The 25,726-nt window shown below is 43.4% G+C and overlaps 1 protein-coding gene across 3 annotated transcripts in view; it reads right to left on the bottom strand.

Moving 5' to 3' along the window:
- Nucleotides 1–25,726, bottom strand: part of TPH2 (tryptophan hydroxylase 2) — an 83,977-nt gene that overhangs the window by 35,044 nt on the left and 23,207 nt on the right. For all 3 annotated transcript variants that reach the window (XM_044978888.1, XM_044978881.1, XM_044978871.1), the window contains exons 6-8: nt 18,322–18,518; nt 15,108–15,243; nt 3,004–3,130 (exon numbers count right to left, since the gene is read on the bottom strand). In XM_044978888.1, coding sequence (XP_044834823.1) covers nt 3,004–3,130; nt 15,108–15,243; nt 18,322–18,518 — 460 coding nt within the window. The remainder of the gene's footprint in view (nt 1–3,003; nt 3,131–15,107; nt 15,244–18,321; nt 18,519–25,726) is intronic.

Raw genomic sequence — 25,726 nt, 5'->3', positions numbered from 1 at the left:
ACAGTTAACACTTTCCATCCAAAATATTGTGTGTGTGTATACACACACACACACACACACACAATATCTATATATAAATAAAAGTAAAATTAGGTCAGCAAATTAGAAACATGAAGCCATAGTGCTCCAAGCAGTAAAATAGTCTGTTTTAGTGGTTTGTATTTTTACGTTGCTTTATGTGTTAGCAACTTGCTTTCTACACTGCTTCTCTCTTTGTGGAAAATGTATTGGTTTCCTCCCTTCCCAGAACTTCTTAAAAGAGAGAATCTACTCTGAAAAATTACTGCAAAAATGACCTTGTGGGCCTCTTTCAATATTTATTTTCTCTCAAGGATTCATAACACAAATATGCTCAGCTTACAAATAAAGAGGCTTTTTCTAGCAGCCAGAGCTTCAAATACCAGCTGAGAGTGGGATGACCAGACAGCAAATGTGAAAAATTGGGACGAGGGTGTGGGGGTAATAGGAGCCTATATAAGAAAAAAAAATAAAAAATCAGGATTGTCCCTATAATATCAGGACATCTGGTCACCCTAGCTGAGCGTTAAGCTGAGTTCTTGCTTTCTCATGCAGCACCACCACTAACAGAGGTTCAACAGAGAAACCATTTTCACTGACACCTATAAAATATCAGTCTTTAAAATATGCTCTCAATAACACCAGTGCAGTGTCACTGCCTTTAATGGGCATGCACGGGTGAGTAACTAACTGAAACTTAGAGAACAATTTTGTTGATGTAGAAGGAATAGAATCCCACTCACATTCTCTCAGCTGTGTTAGCGCTGCAGGACGAATGGGAGTAAAACTAAATAAATAAAGAATCAATAAACTTATTTTTGCCTGTAATACACACAGAATGATCTGCTGAGTAAGAAGGTGCCATTTTTATACAGTTGCTTTTCAGAACAGAACCTCACTTTAAGTTCATGGAAACACCTATTAGAAAATCACCTGTAGTAAACTTCCTCATTTCTGGTCTGAATTCCTGAGTTTTTTCCTCTCTTCCTAAAGCCATTCTCCTTCTCGGTGATGTCTATCTTTTGAAAAAGGTCATGATAAGGGCTTACTTGCTTCATTCAGCATGTTACTCCAGGCACATTAGTATGCATGCTCTAGGTCAGTTTATCTTCTTTCAGTATTTACTTTGAAACTGCCTAGCTGGAATCTGATTCTGTTTTCTGTCTTAGATCTTTGGCTGATATTTTGCAGCTCACTTTGTTTTCATATGTTTAACCGAGGATGGAAATAAGACAGAATGTTGCTGTAAAAGTCAATCAATAGCAACTTGGATGTGATTTAATGGATAGAATTAAAGCTGTTCCCTTTGCCTCCCCATGCTCACTGCTGAGAAGTGGTAGAAGGCCCTATTCTTTCCACCTACCCTCATGTAGACTCCCACATCCTGATCCTACACGTTATTAATGTGTGTGTGAAAGATTTTTCCCTGTATGGGAGATGACAAGGCAAATTTTAGGAGCTGCAGAAAGAGTGTGGTATTGGTCTTCTTGTTGTCGTGTCCTCCTACTGTTTCCCACCACACCCGTACAGATGCGACTACTCGATCATGGCACTATGGCAGGTCACTGGAAGAGCATTCATGCTCAAGCAGCTGGTATCAGAAGAAATGGTTCATATTTTGAGGCTCTCTGCCACAGTATTAGGTACTGGGGCCAGAGATGTAGCCCCACTTGATGATCAAGTCTCTAGACTGACCAATTCTAGTGTGGAGTTGATTAAGGCAACACCATATAATCCAGGAGTGATCTGCACTGGGTGATATGCGCTCAACTGGTGGAAGATGGAGCATATCATCTGCAGGTTCATTCTTTATTCTTGTTTGCCATAACTGAGCCCTTGGTGACAATCGTAGGGGTTTAATGATGGCAAGAAAACTTTGTTGTGACTTCAGTCGACTCAATACTGGTGTTATATCATACTACCACTTTCCCATTTCTTATTACTGTGATGCTACAAAACAAAGGAAGACGTCAATGATGAGAACTTGCATCCAAGCCTGGACACCAAGAGTCCTCCTTGAGACTAGTGCTATCTGTTCTCTCCATAAACGTTGAAGGACTGACAGCTTCTAAAGAGGCAATGATTGCTAAATGGTATTGGTGATTTACTAGGCACTCTTCTCTCTCACGTGTCATCTTTCACAAGAGGATTAAAGTCAAGGTTCTGATCTTTTGTGGCCATTAAAATCTCATTACATATCTCACAGGAATGAGGGTGTTATTTCCAGTTGCCTGGCTAAATTCTAACTTGGGCATTTACCTTCTGCCTATTTAAAGTTCTCTTGTAGGTTCAACTGCATATGGAATTTTTAGATAACTCAACAAACATGAATATTTTCAGTATCTGAAGAATATGGTTTACAAAATTATTTATAGTATTTGTTTTACAAGGATAAAAAATGAAGGGTACAATAAATTAAAACCAAACTATAAAATGGATCAAAGCATCTTGTTATTAGAGTGCCCTACGGGGAGTATCAGCAAAATACATTCATTCTAAATTCATTACTCCATCATATACTATATTATATTGCACACCTTCAAAACAGATCAGAAAGAGGGAGACAGTAGTACCACTAAGGGCCACATCAGCTCCCCTATATACACACATGGCTCCCGTTTAGAAGTTGGAGCTGCACGCACATACAAAGACGACATTTTCCCTAAAAATGTCTTAGTTGCTTTGTTTCCAGAACCTGGAACAGGAATAATCAATGTTAACTAAATCTTGAGCTTAGGTGGTATAATGGAGAAATATCAGAGTGTTACAAAGCATCCAGTGACCATATGCTTGTTCACACTCCTATTAAAAGACAATGGAAAAATATCAATGACTTCAATAGGAGCCATATAAGGCCTTGTAATTGTAATAGCACAGTCATCATCTGAAAACTGAAGAATACATTTTAGAAGCCATTAGACAACCCTTCACTTTAGTAACCAAAGAGAAACATGAGTCAGGGAAAAGATGCAGCAATTGACTCACAGTAGCTAGTTTCTGAACTTCTTCATCAGATGCTCCCAGTGAGGCCAGTCCTATTTCTTGTGAAAACTGAGCAAACTTGGGATCAGCAAGTAGAGGCACATGCCCCAGGAGTTCATGGCACGTATCTCTGACAGGAATTAGAAGGAGAAGAGAATGTTACACGTATAGAAATAGCATTAGCTAATATATTATCACTGAGAGCAGTTTGATACAAGCCATTCTATACACGTTACTGCCCCTCAAACCTATATGTACCATTAATATTCTTACAATTAAATATTTCTATTGCAGTACCAACACACTCAAATGTATACAACTCTATATAGATGAAGGCATTTGCTTTTACAAATAAATAGATTAAGTTATTCGTTATATTACCATTGCACCTCGGAGCCCCCGTCATGGACCAGGTCCCCATTGTGCTAGGCGCTGTACAAACAGAGAGAAAAGACGTTCCCCACCCCAGAGAGCTTACAATCTAAGTGTGGATTATCTCCACTTGCCCCTTAACCTCACCAATCACTACCAAGTTGTCAGTAAGCATCTGAGCACTGTGTAACTCGGCCAAGAGGGCAGCAAAGACCTAACTGCCCAAAAGAAGAGAAAATCAAGCCCACCCACCAATACAATTTTCACCAATTCTGCTCAAGTGGAGTGAACCCGGCACTACAAAAAAAAAAAGTCTCAACTCTCTTGGATTCAGCTCTTGAGCTTTGTGTTTTATTATTTGTGGTTGACAAATATGGTTGTGAAATTGTCCGGTTTCTGTTTGGATCCTCTTGCTGTGCACAAGTGATTGAACACACACACACACACAGATCCCATATTGAAATTTAGACTATAAAACATAATGGGCCAGATTCATGGCCTGCTTTGTGCCACTAGTGGTATAAACCTATCTTAATTGGCCATTTGAGGATCTTCCCCTACCCCCCATTCCTAGGGAATCTTCAGGCGGTACAGAACTGCCATCACAGCTCCTATAGTAGCACATCCTGTCTCCGCTGCAGCAGAGGAGGTCCCTTGCACCTAGATGATCCTCAGCTGCTGAAATAGCTTCAGGCTGCTCTGTTTTGTGATGGGAAGTGTACTGGCACTGGGTTGACTCCAGGATTAGGGGCTTAAATTCACTTTTGCACCCTCCTTCAGTTTTGCACTAAACACAGCTTAGCCAAAGTAGAAAATCTAGCCTGTTTCAAAAAGGCTTGATGTCTGCTCAGCCATGTATCTTTTGCACTCCACAACTGGAGGTACAATGTTAGTCACCACAAAACCCAATAACATATCCACAAATAAAGAGAATATGTACAGCATCTAAAAAAGCTCTTACACAGATCTGAGAATGTTCAGTATATTTGTTTCCAAAAAATAATGGACCTGGTAGTAAAGTTCAACTTAAAATCTAATTGGACATTTCCTTTCCTTTTGTCTCTTTAAAGACGTTTCTTTTTTTTATTGTAGCTGTAAACAAATGTTTTAAAGGCAGTGAGAGAACATCAGGTTTCTGCTTTCGATCCAAAATCATCCCATTTGTCTTTTATAAGGTATGTTTTGTGCTAAATGACACAGAATCTGACATTTCAGATAAATCACAAAAAGAAAAAACTCCTCTCTATTTAATTTAAAGGCTCCTATTCGTAAGCACTATTCTTCACTAAGATATATGTGCTGTCTGTCCCAAGGTAGAAAGTAGTTCCTGTTTTCACACAAAATAATGTTAACATTTTTGTTACTCTCTCCCCTCCACCACAAGAGTTCATTGATTCAGTTGCATTTTCTGGCCTGTTATCCCAGATGTCCTCAGTCACAACAGCATAACTCAGTATTGGCTGGACAAGCTGTATTCACACTGTCCCACTCACTATTGCTCCTAGTGAGTCAAGCCTAGGTCACTAGTTATGTAATACTATGCATGTACATGACTGGCTAATTATATGATAGAAAAGAATTAGAATTTCACTTTCCTTATGTCTATTTTATTTGTATACACTTTCCTATGACAACATGGAAACATGCCCTGGATATTACGAATATAGTTGCAGCCTTAATACCCAACATTCATAGCCTGGTCTGAGCATTCATTGCTTGGAAAACCAGACGGGTGATGTCTCCTGGTGAACTGAACAATGTTCCAGATTCTCCCCCAGCACTGAGTATTGCCTTGAAATGTTACTTTCTTCTAAGCACTATAGAAGAAATTAGCAAATTGGGGAGCTGAACATGAACACAATAACTCCAACACCCTGATTGTGAACTGAGCTGCTTTCTAGATTACCACCATGTCAGGGGATCTCTATGCAGGGAACCTGGATACACTCAGTTCACAATGACAGCCCACCATTTCTGCTCTACAAATACAAAACACATATGCAAAAACAACAAGGAGTCCGGTGGCACCTTAAAGGCTAACAGATTTATTTAGGCGTAAGCTTTCGTGGGTAAAAAACCTCACTTCTTCAGATGCATGGAGTGAAAGTTACAGATGCAGGCATTATATACTGACACATGAAGAGAAGGCAGTTACCTCACAAGTGGAGAACCAGTATTGACAGGGCCAATTCAATCAGGGTGGATGTAGTCCACTCCCAATAATAGATGAGGAGGCGTCAATTCCAGGAGAGGCAAAGCTGCTTTCGTAATGTGCCAGCCACTCCCAGTCCCTATTGAAGCCCAAATTAATGGTGTTAAATTTGCAAATGAATTTTAGTTCTGCTATTTCTCTTTGAAGTCTGTTTCTGAAGTTTTTTTGTTGTTCAAAAATAGTGACTTTTAAATCTGTTATAGAATGTCCATGGAGATTGAAGTGTTCACCTACTGGCTTTTGTCTATTACCATTCCTGATGTCTGATTTGTGTCCATTTATTCTTTTACATAAGGACTGTCCGGTTTGGCCAATGTACATGGCAGAGGGGCATTGCTGGCACATGGTGGCATATATCACATTAGTAGATGTGCAGGTGAATGAGCCTTTGATGGTGTGACTGTTTTGGCTGGGTCCTCTGATGGTGTCGCTAGAGTAGATATGGGGACAGATTAGGCAACGAGGTTTGCTACAGGGATCGGTTCCTGGGTTGGTGTTTCTGTGGTGTGGTGTGTAGTTGCTGGTGAATATTTGCTTCAGGTTGGGAGGTTGTCTGTAAGTTAGGACTGGCCTGCCTCCCAAGGTCTGTGAGAGTGAGGGATCGTTTTCTAGGATAGGTTGTAGATCATTGATAATGTGCTGGAGAGGTTTTAGCTGGGGGCTGTACGTGATGGCCAGTGGTGTTCTGTTATTTTCCTTGTTGGGCCTGTCCTGTAATAGGTGATTTCTGGGTACCCGTCTCACTCTGTCAATCTGTTTCCTCACTTCCCCATGTGGGCATTGTAATTTTAAGAATGCTTGATAAAGATCTTGTAGGTATTTGTCTCTGTCTGAGGGATTGGAGCAAATCTGGTTGTATCTTAGGGCTTGGCTGTAGACAATGGATCATGTGATGTGTCCTGGATGGAAGCTGGAGGCATATAGGTAAGTATAGCGGTCAGTAGGTTTCCGGTATAGGGTGGTGTTTATGTGACTATCACTTCTTTGCACTGTAGTGTCCAGGAAGTGGGTCTCTGGTGGGGACTGGGCCAGGCTGCGGTTGATGGTGAGGTGGAAATTGTTGAAATCCAGGAGGCTACAACAGTGGTACCCTCAACTCACTTAACAATATTGTTAATCTATCCAACCACACACTTAGCCCGTCGGAAGAATCTGTCCTATCTTGGGGACTCTCTTTCTTCTCCACCATCCCCATGAACATGATACAGTACAGGTGATCTGGAAGCCTACTTTCGTCGTCTCCGACTCAAGGAATATTTTCAACACACCATTGAACAGTGCACTGACCCACAGGAGCCTTCCTACCAACACTACAAGAAGAACAACTCTTTGTAGACTCCTCCTGATGGTCAAAATGACAGACTGGACCTCTACATCGAGTGCTTCTGCAGATGCGCACAGGCTGAAATTGTGAACAAACAGCATCACTTGCCCCATAACCTCAGTCTTTAAAGTGCCACCAGATTCCTTGTCGTTTTTGTGGATACAGACTAACATGGCTACCCTTGGATACAAAACACATATGATACAGCTGGCCAAAAGCAGTAGGAGACATTGGAAGAGTCGTTACCCTAATGTAAATATGAGGTAAAATAGAAATACACCATGAAGAGAATTCCAGGTCTGAGATGCACAGTTACTCATTCTTCCCCAAAGGCAGAACATTTGCTGCTTTAGCAATCCTAATCTCCCTCTGTTTCCTATGATATCCCAGGTCAGCATGATTAAAGCACCAAAGTCTGACCACCTCATTTCCCAGATGACAGCTGCAGCATGAACAAGTGAACAATGAAGGATGGAAGACGTAACGGAATACACAGAAGTAACCATCAGCAGGGCCGGCTCCAGCGTTTTGTTTTTTTTTCCGCTTGGGATGGCAAAAAGCCACGATTGGCAGCAGCTCTACCACTGCCGCTTCATTCTTCGGCAGTAGGTCCTTCCCTCCGAGAGGGACTGAGGGGCCTGCCGCCGAATTGCTGCCGGAGAGCTAGATGTGCCTCCCCTTTCTGTTGGCCACTCCAAGCACCGGCTTGCTGCGCTGGTGCCTGGAGCCAGCCCTGACCATCAGGATTCAGGCCCTTACTATTTCTAGAGTCAGAAACAGATTATCAGATCCAGTGGGAGGCCATGAGCACAGCCAGAGGCACTATTGCACAGACTCAACAGGAATCTCTGAAACTCAATGTCCAGGAGAGAGCACTCCAGAAGGAAGACAATATTCCACAGTACCTCTTATTGAAAAGAAGGACTTCAGTGATAAGCTCCCTAGAAAGCAACCCAGCACCCTTTTTTCCCCCCTCAATTAGTGCAACCTGCCTGCAAAGGATGCACCGATGCAAACCAGTAGAGGTGATACAACCATTTGCTGAAGCATCATGTCCCAAAGTAAGTGCTGAACTACTAATTCTGTCCAGATGCCAAACTGTCATGCCTTAAAGGTGGCTCCAACTCATCATAATCTTCCAGAGGTGCCAGTGAAGCAGGGCCCAGAAGCAATGCCAACTCATTCTGAAGCTGTGATGTACCAATCCTTGGCATGGGAGCTGTAGCCATGCTGAGGCATCAAATTATAGGGTGACCAGACATCCCATTTTCAATGGGACAGGCCTGTATTTAAGCCTTCCTGCAGGTGTGCCAACTTTTTCTTAAAAACAGGCAAATTTTCCCATATTTTCTGTCCCCCTGCCCATCAGTACTGGTGGGTCCTGCTGCTGGCTGGATGCCTGCTCTCCAGCCATTCGCTCACCAGCGGTGACAATGGGGGTGGATGTGCAAGGCTGGTGGTGGGGCAAAGCTGCAGAGCACGAGGCCAGCCGCTCCCCCTGCTGGTCCTTTAGCACAACCCCTGCTGCATGCCGGCTCTCTGGTAGTAGGACCCCGTCCCCCATCCCGTTCCAGCTGACACTGGCTGTGAGCTGCAAGCTGTGGTAGTTGGGGAGTGGTGGCAGGTGCCAGGCGGTGGCCAGTTATATGTTGGCTCTGCTCACGTGCTCCCCCTCTCGTTGTCCTCTCCCTGCTTTGCCCCTTCACACACACACACACACACACACACACACACACAGAGCCCCAAAGCTCCTCCATAACCCCCCCCCCCAGTGGGGCGCATCCCACTCCCAGCACTGTGCAGTGAACCAGCCCCTGGTCGGAGTGCTCAGCTCACTAGCAGCCTGACCAGCAGGCTCCTTCCTTCCCCCACTGCCTCTGGCTGGGCTGGCACCCCGGGAAACCCCAAGACCCTCTGGCCCGGGGCGCTGGCCAGGAGGAGCCGAGCCCTGCATGTGCCAAAACCCTGCACAGCACTGGCATGGGGAAGCCTCTTCGCCCCTCAGCTAAGCTCTGGAGTCGGGGGGGTGGGGGGGGGGAGGGAAAATGATTTCCAGCCTGTTCACACCGCAAACCTGCAAGCACCATAGCAGCCCCCAGGGCAGGGGCTTAGCACCCTCTCCACCTACCTGCACACACCTAGGCCCTGCCCCCTGGGAGTGCGGGGCTGCTCTGTCCCCTAGGCACCCTCCTCTGCTGAGCCACCTTTCTCTCCGAGTTCTCTGAAGTCTGTGCAGTCAGGTTCCCTGGGCCCTGGTGCACAATGCGCCCTTAGGGCTTAACCCCCTCCTACCCATGCTGTAGCCAGGGGACAGGAGGTGGGGCTGGGGGTTATGTCGGTGGCCAGCAGCAGCCTGGAGGTGTTAGCTGCCTTTTGACACTGCGCAGGCAGGAAGGGACAAGCTGCTTCCAGCCACATGGGAGGGGGGGAAGAGATGAGCTCTGCAAAGACACAGGTCAGGTCATCCCTTCCCCCCCTCCTCCTCCCCTGCTGCTGGAAGCAGCTCCGGTCCCTTCCCTCCTGCACAGTGCTGATAGGCTGCTGCTGGCCACATTCTGGTGTGAAGCCTGGCAAAAATCTGGTGAAGGGGGCATGTGACCCTGCATGCCCCCAGCCCCCATGTGCAGTGGTGGATTAACAAATTTGCCACCCCTAGGCCCTCAAAAAATTGCTGGCAAGCCTGGGAGAGACAGGGGAGAAGGGGAGTTGCAGCATGCTCGGGAGATGGCAGCAGTGGAGCGGAGGTGAGCTGGGGTGGGAAGCGGTTCCCGGGTTACTCCCCACACCCGTGGGCCCCAGCTCACCTCTGTTCCGCCCCCTACTCACCCTGCGAGTGCCCCTGCGAGTCCCCCTACTCACTTCTCCCTCCCTCCCAGCACTTTCGTGCGGCAAGCCTGGGAGGGAGGTGGAAGGAGGGAAGCACGGCACGCCTGGGGGAGGAGGTGGGCCGGGGATTTGGGGAAGGGGTGGAGTTGGGGAGGGGGCATGAGCAAATTTGCTGCCCTAGGCCTTGTTGGCCTAGGCAATAATACGCCGCTGCCCATGTGTCACCTCGGGAAGACATGGCACCAGGTGAGGTGGGTCCATCCCGGGGGCCCAGCCAGGCATGGAGGATGGAGAGCGCCAGGCAAGGAGGCTTGGGTTGGTTGGTCACCAGAGGTGGGTGAGTGGGTGTCCTCCCCGTGTGAACCCTGAAGCCTTAAATATAAGGTGAATAAAAAGAATCCAACTACGCAGTATTTCTTTTTTTAACGGGGGCTCAGTCAACTTGATGTTAATTTGAATATTTGTATGATTGGTTGCCGTTGAACTCACTTGAATACAAGTAATTTTACCAGGTGTCCCGTATTCAGCTTAGGGAAAGATAGTCACTCTATCAAAATGCCAAGCCAAAAATAGTTAAACTAAACTAAACTGCAGCAGAGCCGCTTCAGCACCCGGAGCTCTCTAAAGCCCCAAATACTAACTCTTAATAGAGATGTTGGGGTTATTCTGAAGTGCTGATGTGTCCCAACATAGGCACTAAAGTGCCAAGACTCCGTAGATGCACGAGGGCCATTTTGAGCATACAGAATTGTGCTGAGCTCCACTCCATGGTGGTGATAGGCTGAGGCTATTATGGAAGAAGAACTTAATGTGCTGAGGGCCAGGGCATCAACAGTAGTGCTAGGATCTCAATGCAATGTGAGACTCTGAGTTACTGCCACATCAAGGACCTACTAAGGCCTTTTTTGACCAAAGATAACTGTGCACAGAGGCCTTGTGTGCTGATGGTCTGAGGCATTAATTTGTCAAGGTTCTAAGACTTCAGAATAATGATGACTCACCTAGGGCCTCTCAAAGCTACTGAGGAATGGACACCACCAGTGTTACCAAGGGCCTGACCATCACAAAAGCGCTGATGCCTCAAGTCACCAAAGTATCAAAGGCCTACTGAGACCTCGTCTGATGAGTCAAGGGCTGCTCCATTTCAATGATGCATTGAGACACTGACGAACTGATTCATGAGGGTTCTGAAGGTTGATCAGAGATCCTAATACATCAAGGGCCATGCCAAGATCCTTACTGAAGGTCTGTGGGCTGCACCAAAGACCCCAGGCCTGTGATGAGCAGAAGCCATAGTGATACTGTTGTGCCAAGGGGTCACTGATGTCAGGAAGCAGCACAAGTCTAGCCCTATCCCCAACATACTGGTCTAGCCCTGCCAGCCAGTGCAGAACCTTGACCCCTTTCTAGCCCTCTCCACCCACTCTGGAGAAGCTAATACTGCTGTCTATACTACCAGAGAATACAAGGACTACCTCTGCACATGGACTAGCCATGCATGTGGGAACAGGTCTGACGAGAGGCTGTTTGCACCCTTTACATCCTTGCACACCCACAAAAAGGGTAGACATAATCTAGCCCAGAGGTCGGCAACCTCTGGCATGCGGCTCACCAGGGTAAGCACCCTGGCGGGCCGGGCCAGTTTCTTTACCTACCACGTCAGCAGGTTCGGCCGATCGCGGCTCTCACTGGCTGCGGTTCGCCGTCGCAGGCCAATGGGGGCGGTGGGAAGTGGTGAGAGCCAAGGGATGGGCTGGTCACGGCTTCCTGCCACCCCCATTGGCCTGGGATGGCGAACGGCAAAGTGGGACCCGCGATCAGCCAAAACTGCCGACATGGTAGGTAAACAAACTGGCCCGGCCCGCCAGGGTGCTTACCCTGGCGAGCTGCATGCCAGAGGTTGCCAACCCCTGATCTAACCCTAATTAGCAAGAGGAGGAGGAAGGTTCCCATCCTCCCGACCCCACTTTTGGCTTATATATTTCTCTGTCTGAGGTTTGTTTGTTTGTTTTTTTTACACATGTGATATTACAGAGAGTTGCCTTTAAAAAAAAAAAACAGTACCCTGCTGTCAGAATCACGTACTGATGTTTGGAATTGTCATAACAGTCTCAAATTTCCCAGCAAGTCTGGTCCTTTATAGATAAGTCTAAACAATATAACTCTTTTCTTAACTACCAGACTCAATTCTTTTGTTTTGTGCTATTTGAAAAATAATTAAGTGGCTTTAATTTATTCATACACATTGAGAGGAAAAGATTTCAGTAATACAGTTTTCACTGTGAACGATTTTTGTAGGAGCAAATTGGCCAGCAGAGGAAATCCATATAGTTCTATGAAGGTAGTAGAAATATCATAAAACCAGGAAAGAAAAGGTTTAAAATACAGATAGTGATGATAAAAATCAAGGAAAGTGAATCCCCTAATTTGCATCTGGGTCTACAGTGCGGGTGGGAAGCCTGATCCAAAGCCCATTAAAATCAATGGGAGTCATTTCATCAGGTTGACCGTATTCAAATGCAACATGCAGCCTTAGACACCTGCAACAAACCACAATATGTTTCCATACATCAAAGAAGAGAGAGCAGGGCACTGCAATTACTGTACTGCAAAAGGGTGAATATTAAGGGTGAAATCCTCTCCCCACTGGAGTCAATATGAGCTTTGTAATTTAATGGAGCCAGAACTCAGTTTTTGAGTGTATCTGCTGTATGCAAAATCTTATGAAAATCAGACAAAGTTAACGAGGCATTTACCATTTTTTGCTATTCATTTTTCTGAAATTTTATTATTTTAGAGCAAAGATCTGCACAAAAAGAATAAAGTTCATTTTTATAATTAGCTTCTTATCAGTTTTTCAAATGCTAGTACTGTACTTGTATAATTTATATAGTTCTAATGCTTGGAGCCATCAAGGCAATAAGGATTTCCCATTAAATTCAGAAACAAAAGTAATAATTTTAATTTCACTAGAATTACTAGAGTGACTCTTAGGACACCATGAATGGGCAGTTTATTATAAGAATTCCTGCTATTATTAGGGTTGCCAACCTTGTAATATTTAAAAACTGGACACTCGAGCAGGAGTGCCAAAACCTCCTCTTCCCCCTGAGGGCCCACCCCACCCTCCCTCTTCCCGCCCAGGTCTCACCCACTGCCCTTTTCCCTGAGACCCCGCTCCTGCCCTACCCCCTGAGGACCTGTCCCTCATTCGCTCCTCTTTCCCCCCTTCCTCCATCACTCACTGCTTTTCCCCTCTCCCCTCCTCCCTCCACGGGTCGGGAGGGACTAGCCTGTTGTCCGATGCAGATAGGGTGCTGCCCCATCTGAGACAGGGCTGGCACGAGTGATGACCTGGCGCCTCCCCACCTCCCATGCTGGCAGTAACCGGACTTTGGGTGTCCGGTCAGTTGATTGACTGGACACAATCAGGTCCCCTTTTCGACCAGACTTTCCATCCGGCCATCCTAGTTATGACATAGTACGACCTAATTCCTAAGACTTGCTGCACAGTTCGGAGCCTGTATCAAACTAAGCATTGATACCATAAATATAGTAGCCAAAAGGGACAGCTCATGTGAGCAAAGTTACACACATGCTTAAACGTTTGCTGGCTCAGGGTCTTTGCACTTACTGGGATAACACTCATAAATCCCCTTGAATTGGATAAGAATATACTCCAATTGTTTTTATTTCATAAATATCATCACTCCTCTGCTGAGTGTTAACAGATTTTGGGGCTTGGCAGGTTGTCTTCCCGTTGGAAAGATCAGTGTAGCAGAGTCTTGTATTTTCTTAGAGCAGTTTGTTTATTTATGCTATGGGTTCGTCTGCAACTACCCTGCAGTTCGGACTATGGGGGGCGTGAATAGCGGTGTGTACCAAACTGCTGCACTGTAACTCCCCTGGTGTGCATGCTGAAGGTGCAAACTAAAAGGTTCCTAGTTCTCATTAACGTAGTCTTCTTCACACAGGATTACATTAATGCAGAGTAGGAACCTTTTAGTTCACACGCACAGTAGGTATATGGGGGAGTTACAGCAGAGTACTTTGGTGCGCACTGCTATTCATGACCTCCATAGTCTGAACTGCACAGCAGTGTATACATGCCTTATATACACACACAGAGGTGGTCAACCAGCATGCAATCAATCCCCTTTTTCAGGAATCTCAGCCAAAACACCAATGCTCAGTTTCTTTTCAGCAGCTCTGCCTCAAGAACTGACTCTCGTTAGAGAGATTAGGTAGAGAGCAAATTCCTTTGACGCTTGTCACGGCTTCCCCAAAAAGAGAGACCGCATTACAAAACTAGCAATCCAGCATTTGTTCAAATGCTGTACAAAGCTCCCACCATAAGAAAGAACTTCTAGCATGATGTGCAAAAGGGCTAACTGGTAATTCCCACCATGATAGTATATTAAATTATTTTTAGATATAGCTTTTAACTGTAAAATAAAAAAAATGCAGCTAGGTTATTGGATTTATATCTTAAGATGTTTTCCCAGGGCTTCAGTGGATCTGCTCTTGTGAGCAAAGTTATGCATGGGCTTAAGTGTTTGCAGAATTAGGGCTGCAGATATTAACTCATTTGTGTAAGCTTTGGCTTTGGTTTTTGTTGCCATATATTATACAAAAATAAAATACACCAAAATGGTACATACTGAATAAAGAAAGGCTATGATTTCATGCTAGATATCTGGTAACTGAAACTGCTCAAACATGGCCCTTATGGTTTATGAAATCAGCAGTGTCCCTTGATGGAATTACTATTCAACTATTTACTTGCATAGAACAGGAAACATTCAATACAAAAAACCTAGAGGAGCTAGCTGAAATTTTTTAAAGGATATTAAGAGTTTTCAGTGAAAAATCAACCCTCCATATATTTCATCCAAAACCCAAACATTTCAATTTGAAAATGCTGGTGTGGTGCCTCATCGGAGTCATAGTTTGAGAGCTTCACACTCCAGTTCTCTTCTATGGCTGAGGTTCTTTGATCAGATTACATCTCCATATTGCTCAACAGTCCCCTCTCTTGGTGAGGGAGGCAGTGCATCATGGAATACCATGCCTGAGGTGTATGAGAAATGAAATCAGGCTGGGAAGTTCAACCCATAGAGTAGAACGGGGACATGAGGTACCCAAACTACAACTCTCATGAGGCACCATGGTGGTATATCTACATTAAAAGATTTCAGTTTTGGGCCAAACATTGCGGGGGCGGGGGGGTTGGAAATTGGTTTTCATGCATTTGGTTTGTAGACCAAAAAATCCTGGATTGTTGAGTGGGCTGAATCAACATAAAAATTTAGAAAATTAAGTTTTAGTTGTAGTTAATTTTAACAACAAATGAATAGGACAAGGTATACTTACGGTTCTGGTGTGTAGAGAGGGTCAGAGCCATGCCGTACATATTGAGTGCAGTGAAAAACTCTATAGGCTAATCCTGCTAAAAAATCTCGAGGAGACAGATATCCAGCAACTGGTCTCACCGTGAAGCCAGACCTTTCTAAAGTGGAAGAGATAGTGAAAAGACCAAATTGGATATATCAACACCTGAGAGAAAGCAAGGATTTGTAGTTATTTATTCTGTCCAAAACAAGGCACTGAAAACCTTGGCCAAAACTGCTATACTATTTACACCCACATTGCACTGCTAAAATACTCTTAATTAAAACAGCTTGAAGTAATTCATGGCTTGTTTAAGAACTTTTACTAGAAAAGAAGTCAAGTCTAAAGTGAGTAATAACATCATGAAGTATCTGTTTTTATGTATGGCACCAAACAAGAACAATATAGAAGTTTCCAGCACAGAAGCTGAATTCTGTGAAATACGATGTAAATCACCTTTACTGAAATTAAACTATATAAAAAAATCATACATTTAAAGTACTATCTTATAAATTATTTAAATAAACATATGGTGACATGAGTATACCACATGCTCATTTTTACATTTAATAATGCAGTCCTTCATCAGATTAGTCCTACAGGGGAGTTATTTCAAACTCACAGTGACTTTGAACAGGCCAGTTCTTTCCCAAGTTCTCCCTCTACTCATTAGCGGCTGTTTTCAAGGTGTTTACAGGAAAATATTCCAAGTTCAGTTTCCACAAAAATTGTGACTGCTGTGACTGGTCTGAAAGTGTATTTCTGTAGTTCTGTTGCTGTTTTTAGCTTCTCGTTAAGGAAAAAAACCAATCATGATGCTTCAGTACCATTCCCTCAGACCAAGAGAACAATATAGGAGTGACTTAAGAATATATGACCAAACGCAAAAAGCAATGAACCAATTGTTGCTGAATGCTGGCAACCATAAACAAGAGGTAAGCATGTAGCAGGGAAGAAGGGAATGGGTAAGATTATTCTTTCATACCAAACAGTGTATTTATTTTAAGTTAAAATTCTTCCATATACATTTAGGACACCACTTTTCCTTACCTTTTTTTGTATGGCACTTATAGCACAAAAGATTTTCATTTTATAAACATTTGTAGGATATTATACACTTGAGCTCCCAGGATTGCTGCAAGAGACAGCAGCATTTTGTTGCCCCGGAAGTTCTCATGAGATCTTTGAGGAGAATGGACAATGAAAGAATTAGAACGGACAGACTGCTCTGAACCATGAGGGCAAGCCACTACAGGGCTCAACATCTGCATCTTCTCCTTTCATACAAGGCATGTTTTCATCAGAGATGGGGAAGAAGGGCTTTTTCAAAAGCAAAGAATCATTTAGGGCTTGATCATTCAAGTGAATTCCCTGAAGGAGAACCTCTGCACCTGTGTGGAGCCCTGTTCAGGCGGAGCTCATTGCAGCGCTGGGACCTTGATAAGTATATATAAAATGGGTCTGCAAAAAAGAACAGGGGTACTTGTGGCACCTTAGAGACTAACAAATTTATTTGAGCATAAGCTTTTGTGGGCTACAGCCCACTTCATCGAATGCATAGACTGGAACATATAGTGAGGACACACACACACACACACACACACACACACACACGTTCCCCTACCAACTCTAAGAGGCTAATTAATTAAGATGAGCTATTGTCAACAGGAGGAAAAAAAACTTTTGTAGTGATAATCAAGATGGCCCATTTCAGACAGTTTGACAAGAAGGTGTAAGGATACTTAATCTGGGGAAATAGATTCAATGTGTTAATGGCTCAGCCATTCCCAGTCTTTAATTAAGCCTACATTGATAGTATCTAGTTTGCATATTAATTCAAGTTCTGCAGTTTCTTGTTGGAGTCTGTTTTTGAAGCTTTTCTGTTGCAAGATTGCCACCTTTAAATCTGTTACTGAGTGGCCAGAGAGCTTGAAGTGTTCTCCTACTGGTTTTTGAATGATTTGCTCTTTCACCTGCACATCTACCAGTGTGATATATGCCATCATGTGCCAGCAATGCCCCTCTGCCATGTATATTGGCCAAACCAGACAGTCTCTACGCAAACGAATAGACAGACACAAATCTGACATCAGGAATCATAACATTCAAAAACCAGTAGGAGAACACTTCAAGCTCTCTGGCCACTCAGTAACAGATTTAAAGGTGGCAATCTTGCAACAGAAAAGCTTCAAAAACAGACTCCAACAAGAAACTGCAGAACTTGAATTAATATGCAAACTAGATACTATCAATGTAGGCTTAAATAAAGACTGGGAATGGCTGAGCCATTACACACATTGAATCTATTTCCCCATGTTAAGTACCCTCACACCTTCTTGTCAAACTGTCTTAAATGGGCTATCTTGATTATCACTACAAAAGTTTTTTTTCCTCCTGCTGACAATAGCTCAGGAACTCCCACCTTTTCATGTTCTTTGTATGTGTATATATATCTCCTCACTATATGTTCCATTCTATGCATCCGATGAAGTGGGCTATAGCCCATGAAAGCTTATGCTCAAATAAATTTGTTAGTCTCTAAGGTGCCACAAGTACTCCTGTTCTTTTTGCGGATACAGACTAACATGGCTGCTACTCTGAAACCTGTTTAAATAGGTCTGTCACTCCAAATCCAGAACTTCAAAACTGTACTAGAATACTGCAAAGTTCATTTGGGAATATTCAAACACATCTGGACAAGTGCATTCCCACCATCTGCAACCTTTGGCATAGATACAGACAGACAATGTAATGAATGACGATGCCATCTTTAAATTCTACTATCTCAACATTTCATTCTTCCTCCCCACTAGGAGAAGCTACAGGAGACACTGTGTTCCTTCAGTGTATTCATTACAACAGCACAGTTATCTATGCTCGCCACCCATGTCACACCACAAGACCTTCCTCTACCTCCAATATAATTTTATGTGATGTGTAGCATGCAAAGTCATTTAGGTGTGCTACCCAGACACCTCCTACATTCCTATTAAAACAACTATCACTGACTCCAACAATTTCTCTCCTGTGGAAAACATTGCAACGAGTGTGTGTGTGTGTTGACTAATGGCCTGATCTAAAATCCACGGACGACAATGGAGGTTCTTCCATTCAGCGAACTTTGGATCAGGTCCTAAGAGAAGACAACATTTTTCCATGACATCATGGCTATTCAAAAATCAAACATGAACCTTACCTTTAAGAAAAATAGAAACATCTTCCAGTTGGGGTACATTATCCTCTCTATATCCACAGTACTTGGTCAGCAAAGGGAAGTTTTTTAAATATTCCCGACAAGCATGAGTGGGATAGAGTTTAGTGAGTTCCCTGAATACTGTCCCCCAAGTTTTAATTTCTTCGGCAGTGTACTCCACCCTGGGAATGGGTTGACCACTAAAAAGAAGGAGAAATATTCTTAAACACATCACAGTTGCTAGACTGATTTTAGACAGTAAATTCTTCAGAGCAGGAATGTCACTTCCATGTATCTTATTTCTACATCAGTAAATAACTGTGTGCATTAATGGTCCTATCTAAATAATAAAAACCTGAAATCAAGCCTTCTGTTAAAACAAATACAAATATTATTGGGCTCTTTCCTAGAGTTGCTTTTGTTCTATATTAATAATAAATATATTGTGGTATCAGGAAGGACTCCTTGCACCACATAAACTGTGTATTTCTGAATGTGAGGCCACTTATCCTTTCATACCTGCCTGCATGAATATCATGATTCAGTCCCTTTGCTTTCTCTCTCTCAACCAATTTCTCATCCATGACAGAATTGTATCTGTCACCCTAGACTACTTTCCTTAGTAGCCCCTTGTGAGGAATTTGCCAAGCGCTCACTTAAAGTCCAAACAATTAAATCTACCAATTCTCCTTTATCCATTCTTTTGTTGAGGTGCCCAAAGAATTTTAATAGATTGGTGAGGCATACATCTCCTTAAAGAAGCGGTGTCAATTTGTCCATATCATATTGGACCACACCTTCAGAATTAGCTGGCTAGCACCCAGCTCAATTTAGGATGAAGGGCACCACTAAAACATGTGTAAGCCACCTTAATGCCCCACCCATCCTCAGGCTGCCAGTCTGATCCTGAAGAGCATAACAGCTGCTCTAAGTTGCGTCAGCTGCAATGGACCTGTGGTGCCATTCTATCAGCCAAGGATCACCAGAGCACAATGCTCTGGCCATGTCCCTTTCTCCTCAACCACACTCTGTGCTGGGGAACCATGAGGTAGAGGTTGGCACAGATCCAGCAACATCATAAGAAAATTCTCTGCAAAAAGGGAAGCTTCATCTGGTCATGTAAGCTGGCTTCATATCCGCTTTGTGTCACTGGAGAGGTGCAACAAAGCCAAGAATTTGGGGCGTTTTAAACTTGGGTGTTTTGTAATTTACTGTTGTCCCAACCAACTCATTAGGCCCTGAATTAAGATTCATTTGCCTTTAAATTCCCTATCAGAAGTTACATCCTGTCTATGTGAGTTTGTTCTACCTGTTCCTCCCTCTTTCCCTCTCATCTTGACACCAATTTCCTCAGCTGGGGGGGATCAGTGAAGCCAGTTCTGAGTTGAGCCTGCTCTACCATGTCTGCATATGCCACATCTACAAATAATTCCATCTCACTGCGATCTTCCACTTCAGCATCTCTGTCCACGGGCTCTGAGGCCCACAAACTGCTTGCACCACAAGGAAAGTGGTGGTGCATTATGAATCTGCAATCTGTGCAATGAACAGTGTAGCCCCAAACCTGAATTATGTGTTGCTGAACTTTTACTACCCTTAGTTATAGTGGAGGCTTTACTCCAACTGATAACTAAGGATGACCAAGATTTTATCCATCTCTAAGTTCAAAGCTAAGGGTTTTTTCCTGGCTAGGGTGACCAGATGTCATGATTTTATAGCGACAGTCCTGATTTTGAGGTCTTTTTCTTATATAGGCTCCTATTACCTTCCCACTCCCGTCCCGATTTTTCACACTTCTTGTCTGGTCAACCTATTCCTGGCTAGCCACCCAAATATATACCTAGGATCTCAGATGGGGTTGTACTTGGGAGGGGCTAGCCTATGCCACTGCCTGTGCCTTCACAGTCATGCTGCTATTTGTAAACAGACTAGTTTGGGCAGAGATAGCATGTGTATGTCTATCCAAGCTGGGAATTACATCTCCCAGCTGCAGTGCAGATATACCCCACCCAGGTGGCTAGGTCAGACCAACCTAGAGCATTTGGTAGGTTCGTATCTATGTAAAAAATGTGAATAGGCAACAGTGAACGAGAGTGTAAGCAAGAGAGAAAAAATGTATTCTGTAACTAATCACAAGATACAAATGCCCTCCCTCACTGTATAGTTATTAGCTTTATAGAAAAACATCATAACTTTTACAGGCTGTTTTCAAGGGGTTGTTTTTTTCCTGCCAAGTTGTTTTTTTCTACTGATTTTTTTTTGCTTAAATAATCAAAGTAGATACAAACAAGAAAAATGAAAAATCTAAAAAGGGATGCATAAAGTTGAAAAGAACATGAAATTAATATGTGCCTTCCCCTACGTGCTAGGACTTAGGCCTATTACAAATAAAATTAGAATGTGATTGAAATTAGTTTGACTTGGAAGCTTGTGTGACAAGAAAATTACAACACAGCAGGTATTTGTAGGTAGTGCAGAAAAATTACTAACTCCTGGGGATGGTAATGAATTCAAAATATAGGCTTGATTTGGCAAGACAAAATTAAAAGTATGTAAGTGTTATATTTGTATGTGAAGGAACAGATACCAGTAACTCCAGAGAAATTCACTAAATCAATCAGAGTAGTGTTAGCAAGACTAATAAGGGTACTCTGCAATCTCCAGAGTAAGAAAAGTGGAGAACAAAACAGCATATGACAAGAAAGGAAAACTTTGAAAACAACAGGGAGAGTTTGGCTAACTTTAGTTTTCCTATTACGAGACCAAATCCTGAAGTGCTAATTCACTCTTGACTTATTTGAAATCAATGAGACTAAAGATTGACCAACACAGAGTTAGCACTTCAGCCTTTGGTTAACTAAGAGGTACATCTGAAAGACTATTGGCAGTGTGGAGACTAATGAGGGGTAGAAAGTCAAAAGGGGGCTTGGCACCTGACTATACTAGGGCCCTTTTGAAAGAACCCATCCTTAATTTACTATTGAGCCTGGACACAAAGTCAAGGACCATTCTCAAAACAGCTGATGTACACAGGAGATCAGACTGTCCCATAATCATAGAATATCAGGGATGGAAGGGACCTCAGGAGGTCATCTAGTCCAACCTCCTGTTCAAAGCAGGACCAACACCAACTAAATCATCCCAGCCAGGGCTTTGTCAAGCCTAGGGTGACCAGATGTCCCGATTTTATAGGGATAGTCCCGATATTTGGGGCTTTTTCTTATATAGGCTCCTATTACCCCCGACCCCCTGTCCCGATTTTTCACACTTGCTGTCTGGTCACCCTAGTCAAGCCAGGCCTTAAAAACCTCTAAGGAAGGAGATTCCACCACCTCCCTAGGTAACCCATTCCAGTGCTTCACCACTCTCCTAGTGAAAAAGTTTTTCCTAATCTCCAACCTAAACCTTCCCCACTGCAACTTGAGACCATTACTCCTTGTTCGGTCATCTTCTACCACTGAGAACAGTCTAGATCCATCCTCTTTGGAACCCCCTTTCAGGTAGTTGAAAGCAGCTATCAAATCCCTCCTCATTCTTCTCTTCTGCAGACTAAATAATCCCAGTTCCCTCAGCCTCTCCTCATAAATCATGTGCTCCAGCCCCCTAATCATTTTTGTTGCCCTCCGCTGGACTCTTTCCAATTTATCCACATCCTTCTTGTACTGTGGGGCCCAAACTGAACACAGTACTCCAGATAAGGCCTCATCAATGTCAAATAGAGGGGAATGATCATGTCCCTTGATCTGCTGGCAATGCCCCAACTTATACAGCCCAAAATGCCATTAGCTTTCTTCGCAACAAGGGCACACTGTTGACTCATAACCAGCTTCTCGTCCACTGTAACCCTTAGGTCTTTTTCTTCAGAACTGCTGCCTAGCCATTCGGTCCCTAGTCTGTAGCAGTGCATAGGATTCTTCCATCCTAAGTGCAGGACTCTGCACTTGTCCTTGTTGAACCTCATCAGATTTCTTTTGGCCCAATCCTCTAATTTGTCTAGGTCCCTCTGTATCCTATCCCTACCCTCCAGAATATCTACCACTCCTCCCAGTTTAGTGTCATCTGCAAAATTGCTGAGGGTGCAATCCACATCATCCTCCAGATCATTAATGAAGATATTGAACAAAACCGGCCCCAGGACTGACCCTTGGGGCACTCCACTTGAAACCGGCTGCCAACTAGATATGGAGCCACATATGGATCACTACCCATTGAGCCCCATGATCTAGCCAGCTTTCTATCTACCCTATAGTCCAATTATCGAGCCCATACTTCTTTAACTTGCTGGCAAGAATACTGTGGGACACCATATCAAAAGCTTTGCTAAAGTCAAGGAATAACACGTCCACTGCTTTCCCCTCATCCACAGACCCAGTTATCTCATCATAGAAGGCAATTAGGTTAGTCAGGCATGACTTGCCCTTGGTGAATCCATGCTAACTGTTCCTGATCAGTTTCCTCTCCTCTAAGTGCTTCAAAATTGATTCCTTGAGGACCTGCTTTTCCAGGGACTGAGGTGAGGCTGACTGGCCTGTAGTTCCCCAGATCCTCCTCCTTCCCTTTTTTAAAGATGGGTACTACATTAGCCTTTTTCCAGTCATCCGGGACCTCCCCTGATCACCATGAGTTTTCAGAGATAATGGCCAATGGCTCTGCAATCACATCAGCCAACTCCTTTAGCACCCTCGGATGCAGTGCATCCAGCCCCATGAACTTGTGCTCATTCAACTATTTTAAATAGTCCCGAACCACTTTTTTCTCCACATAATGTCATCCTAATAATTAAGAGACGGTCTTGTCACCCACCCACACCCAATTCAGGATTGCACATACCACCTACTCTGCGTTTAGTGAAACGTACACACACAACACCCAAAAACCCAACAACTTTGTGACAATAACTACATGGAAAAGTAACACTAAGAAAATAGCTAATGGATTTTTATCTTCTTTTAATATGACTTATCTGGAAACAAGGGAGAGAGCCAGCACCATGCAACTAGCCAGCACCAAGCATACCATGAATTGCAATTTGTGAATCACTGCAGAAGATATTAGCTAGTGATTTAAATATTAATCAGACCATGGTCACTAGATCCTAATAGCTGAAAAGCACTTTATTTATTGATGAGTTTTTCATGTTGGTGGGGGACAAGTTATGAAATATCTCACTTACTCAACTGTCCAGATAGCAACAAAATATTTGCAGAGTAACATACCTGACACAGAAAAAGCATGAGCCAAATATCTGGCACCCTAGGAAATTCCCCGAAAGGACTGCTTAAGATTAGGCCTAGAATGGTCTCATTAGCTTCCAATACCAGAGAATGGGGAGAGGAAACTTCACCAAAATGTGAGGAAGCAAGAGAGAAGTGAAAGGGAATATGCTACATTTTTAACTGATCTGGAACAAAACAGAATGAGGCATATATATATAAAACCGTGGGCTAAATCCTGACTGAGGTTAATAGTAAACTCCCATTGACTTCAACAGAAGCAGGCCTGAGCCTTTTGTATGAGAACCTTTCCTTGTGAGCAATGGGAGCAGAATCTGGCCCCAGGGAACTTTTGTAAAAAAACAACCAGGATTCCACTGGTTATCATCAACTACAGGAGATTATAAAAGGGCCCGACTCATGTGCACTGGTTGTATATTGGTATAATTCCATTGACTTCACTGTAATTTGCACTGAAGTAACTTTGAGCAGGCTCAGCGTATTCTTTGCCCCAACTACTTGACTTTAACCTGTGAAAACTTTGTACTAAACTACTGCAATTGATGTTTGCATGCATCTGCTAAGCCAGATCTATCATTTTCTGCATTTTATTGAGGGGTAAAATAGGTCTTACAAGATTAGCTTTGAATTTGGCTGTCTCCCACACTGCAAGCAAACAAATGCATTACTGTAGAACTGTTACATGGCTAATAGCTGAAGCATCCTGTCTTGGAGGACTAAATAAATCATCTTGCCATTGCAGGATTTAAGATATTTCTAATGCCCCTATTTATGTGCTATCTATGGCTGGAATCAATGATCTAGGCATTTTTCCTCACAAACATTTTATGATTCTATCTCCTGTACCTCAGGAATGTTCTCTCAGCTGTGTATGTGCGAACAGGGTAACACTTCTAACAGCTTGTTTTAATCCTAGGTAGTGGCATAGGCACTCCAGTGAGTGTGTATCATGTTCCTCTGCAGACACAGAAATCTATGGGCAATGGTCAGCCTGTTTAGGCTTGCTGGTTCCTCGGACACTTACAGATTCCTGTGAATATAAGTTTTGAAATGGCTTGTTTTCCTTCTTCGTACCATTGATTTTAATGTTTTTCCTTACCTCTGTGATTAAATTATTTGCTTTGCCCTTTCACAGTTCTGATAAGAAACTCAGAGATTTAATACTACCTTCCGGTGGGATTCCTGCTGCCTCTTTGATAATTCTCACATACTCTTATTCTTTTCTAGAAGTTCTTTTCCCAATCAGCTGCCTCAAACCTCATCCTGTCTTTTAAAATTAATTTTTAACTGACCATTTCCCCACTTTTGCTCTATGTTCTGGCCTTATAAGTTGGTTCTCTTTTTTTCTCTCTCTCTCTGTGGAGCTGGCATGTAACTATCACCCTACCCCCAATATATACCCCCTCTGTTTTCCTCTACCTGCCTTTGAAGCCTCATTCTTCCCCATACATCAGACTGGCTGGCACTCATTAATTGGTTAGAGGTGCAATGTAAGGCTTTTCTTCCTCTTTCCCTTACCTAAGGACTGCGTGTGCCATCTTCTGCAGCCCCTCCTGCTACCAGCTACGCCTATTGCCAGCTCACAGAGATCTCCTTTAGTTCAAGTGCTAGGCAGTGTTTTGGGAAATAAGTATCCTTAGGTCTAGAATCAACATTCTACTCCCAGCTCAGCAGACATGAGCGTGATTTATTTTGTAACTGTGACAGCTGTAGAGTTTGAACTCTTGTGAATCCCAGGTAAAAGGGATGACATTTGTCTAATTAGGCAACTACATAGTGCATACAGCAGGTTGAAACTTGTGATTTCCCTTCCACAGGACATTCCAACATTTCAAAAAAGTTTGCATTCTGAATCAGAACGAAAACTCGAAATTTCAAAGTTCCCGGAGAAGAAATACTAAAAATATTTCATTTCAGAAAAAAATCAAAGCCTTTTCATTTGATTTTTGCTAAACAAAAACAGAGCAGACAGTGGTCCTGACTCAGAGATTCCTTGCATTGCCACCAACTCCTCAGGGAACAGCCAGGGCACCCCCTAGGTTTACATGAATTCTCCACTGTGGAGCAGGGAGTCTATAAACCAGGGGTGGGGGATCTTTTTTCTATCAAGGGCCATTGACCCACAGAAAAAAAAAAAGTCAGGCAGGGGCCACACACAGTCCCACAGGGGGAGA

This window comes from Mauremys mutica, chromosome 1, assembly GCF_020497125.1.
Source record: "Mauremys mutica isolate MM-2020 ecotype Southern chromosome 1, ASM2049712v1, whole genome shotgun sequence".
Lineage (NCBI taxonomy): Eukaryota > Metazoa > Chordata > Testudines > Geoemydidae > Mauremys > Mauremys mutica.
The sequence above is the reverse complement of the archived record's forward strand: the minus strand, read 5'-3'. Positions and strand labels throughout refer to the sequence as shown.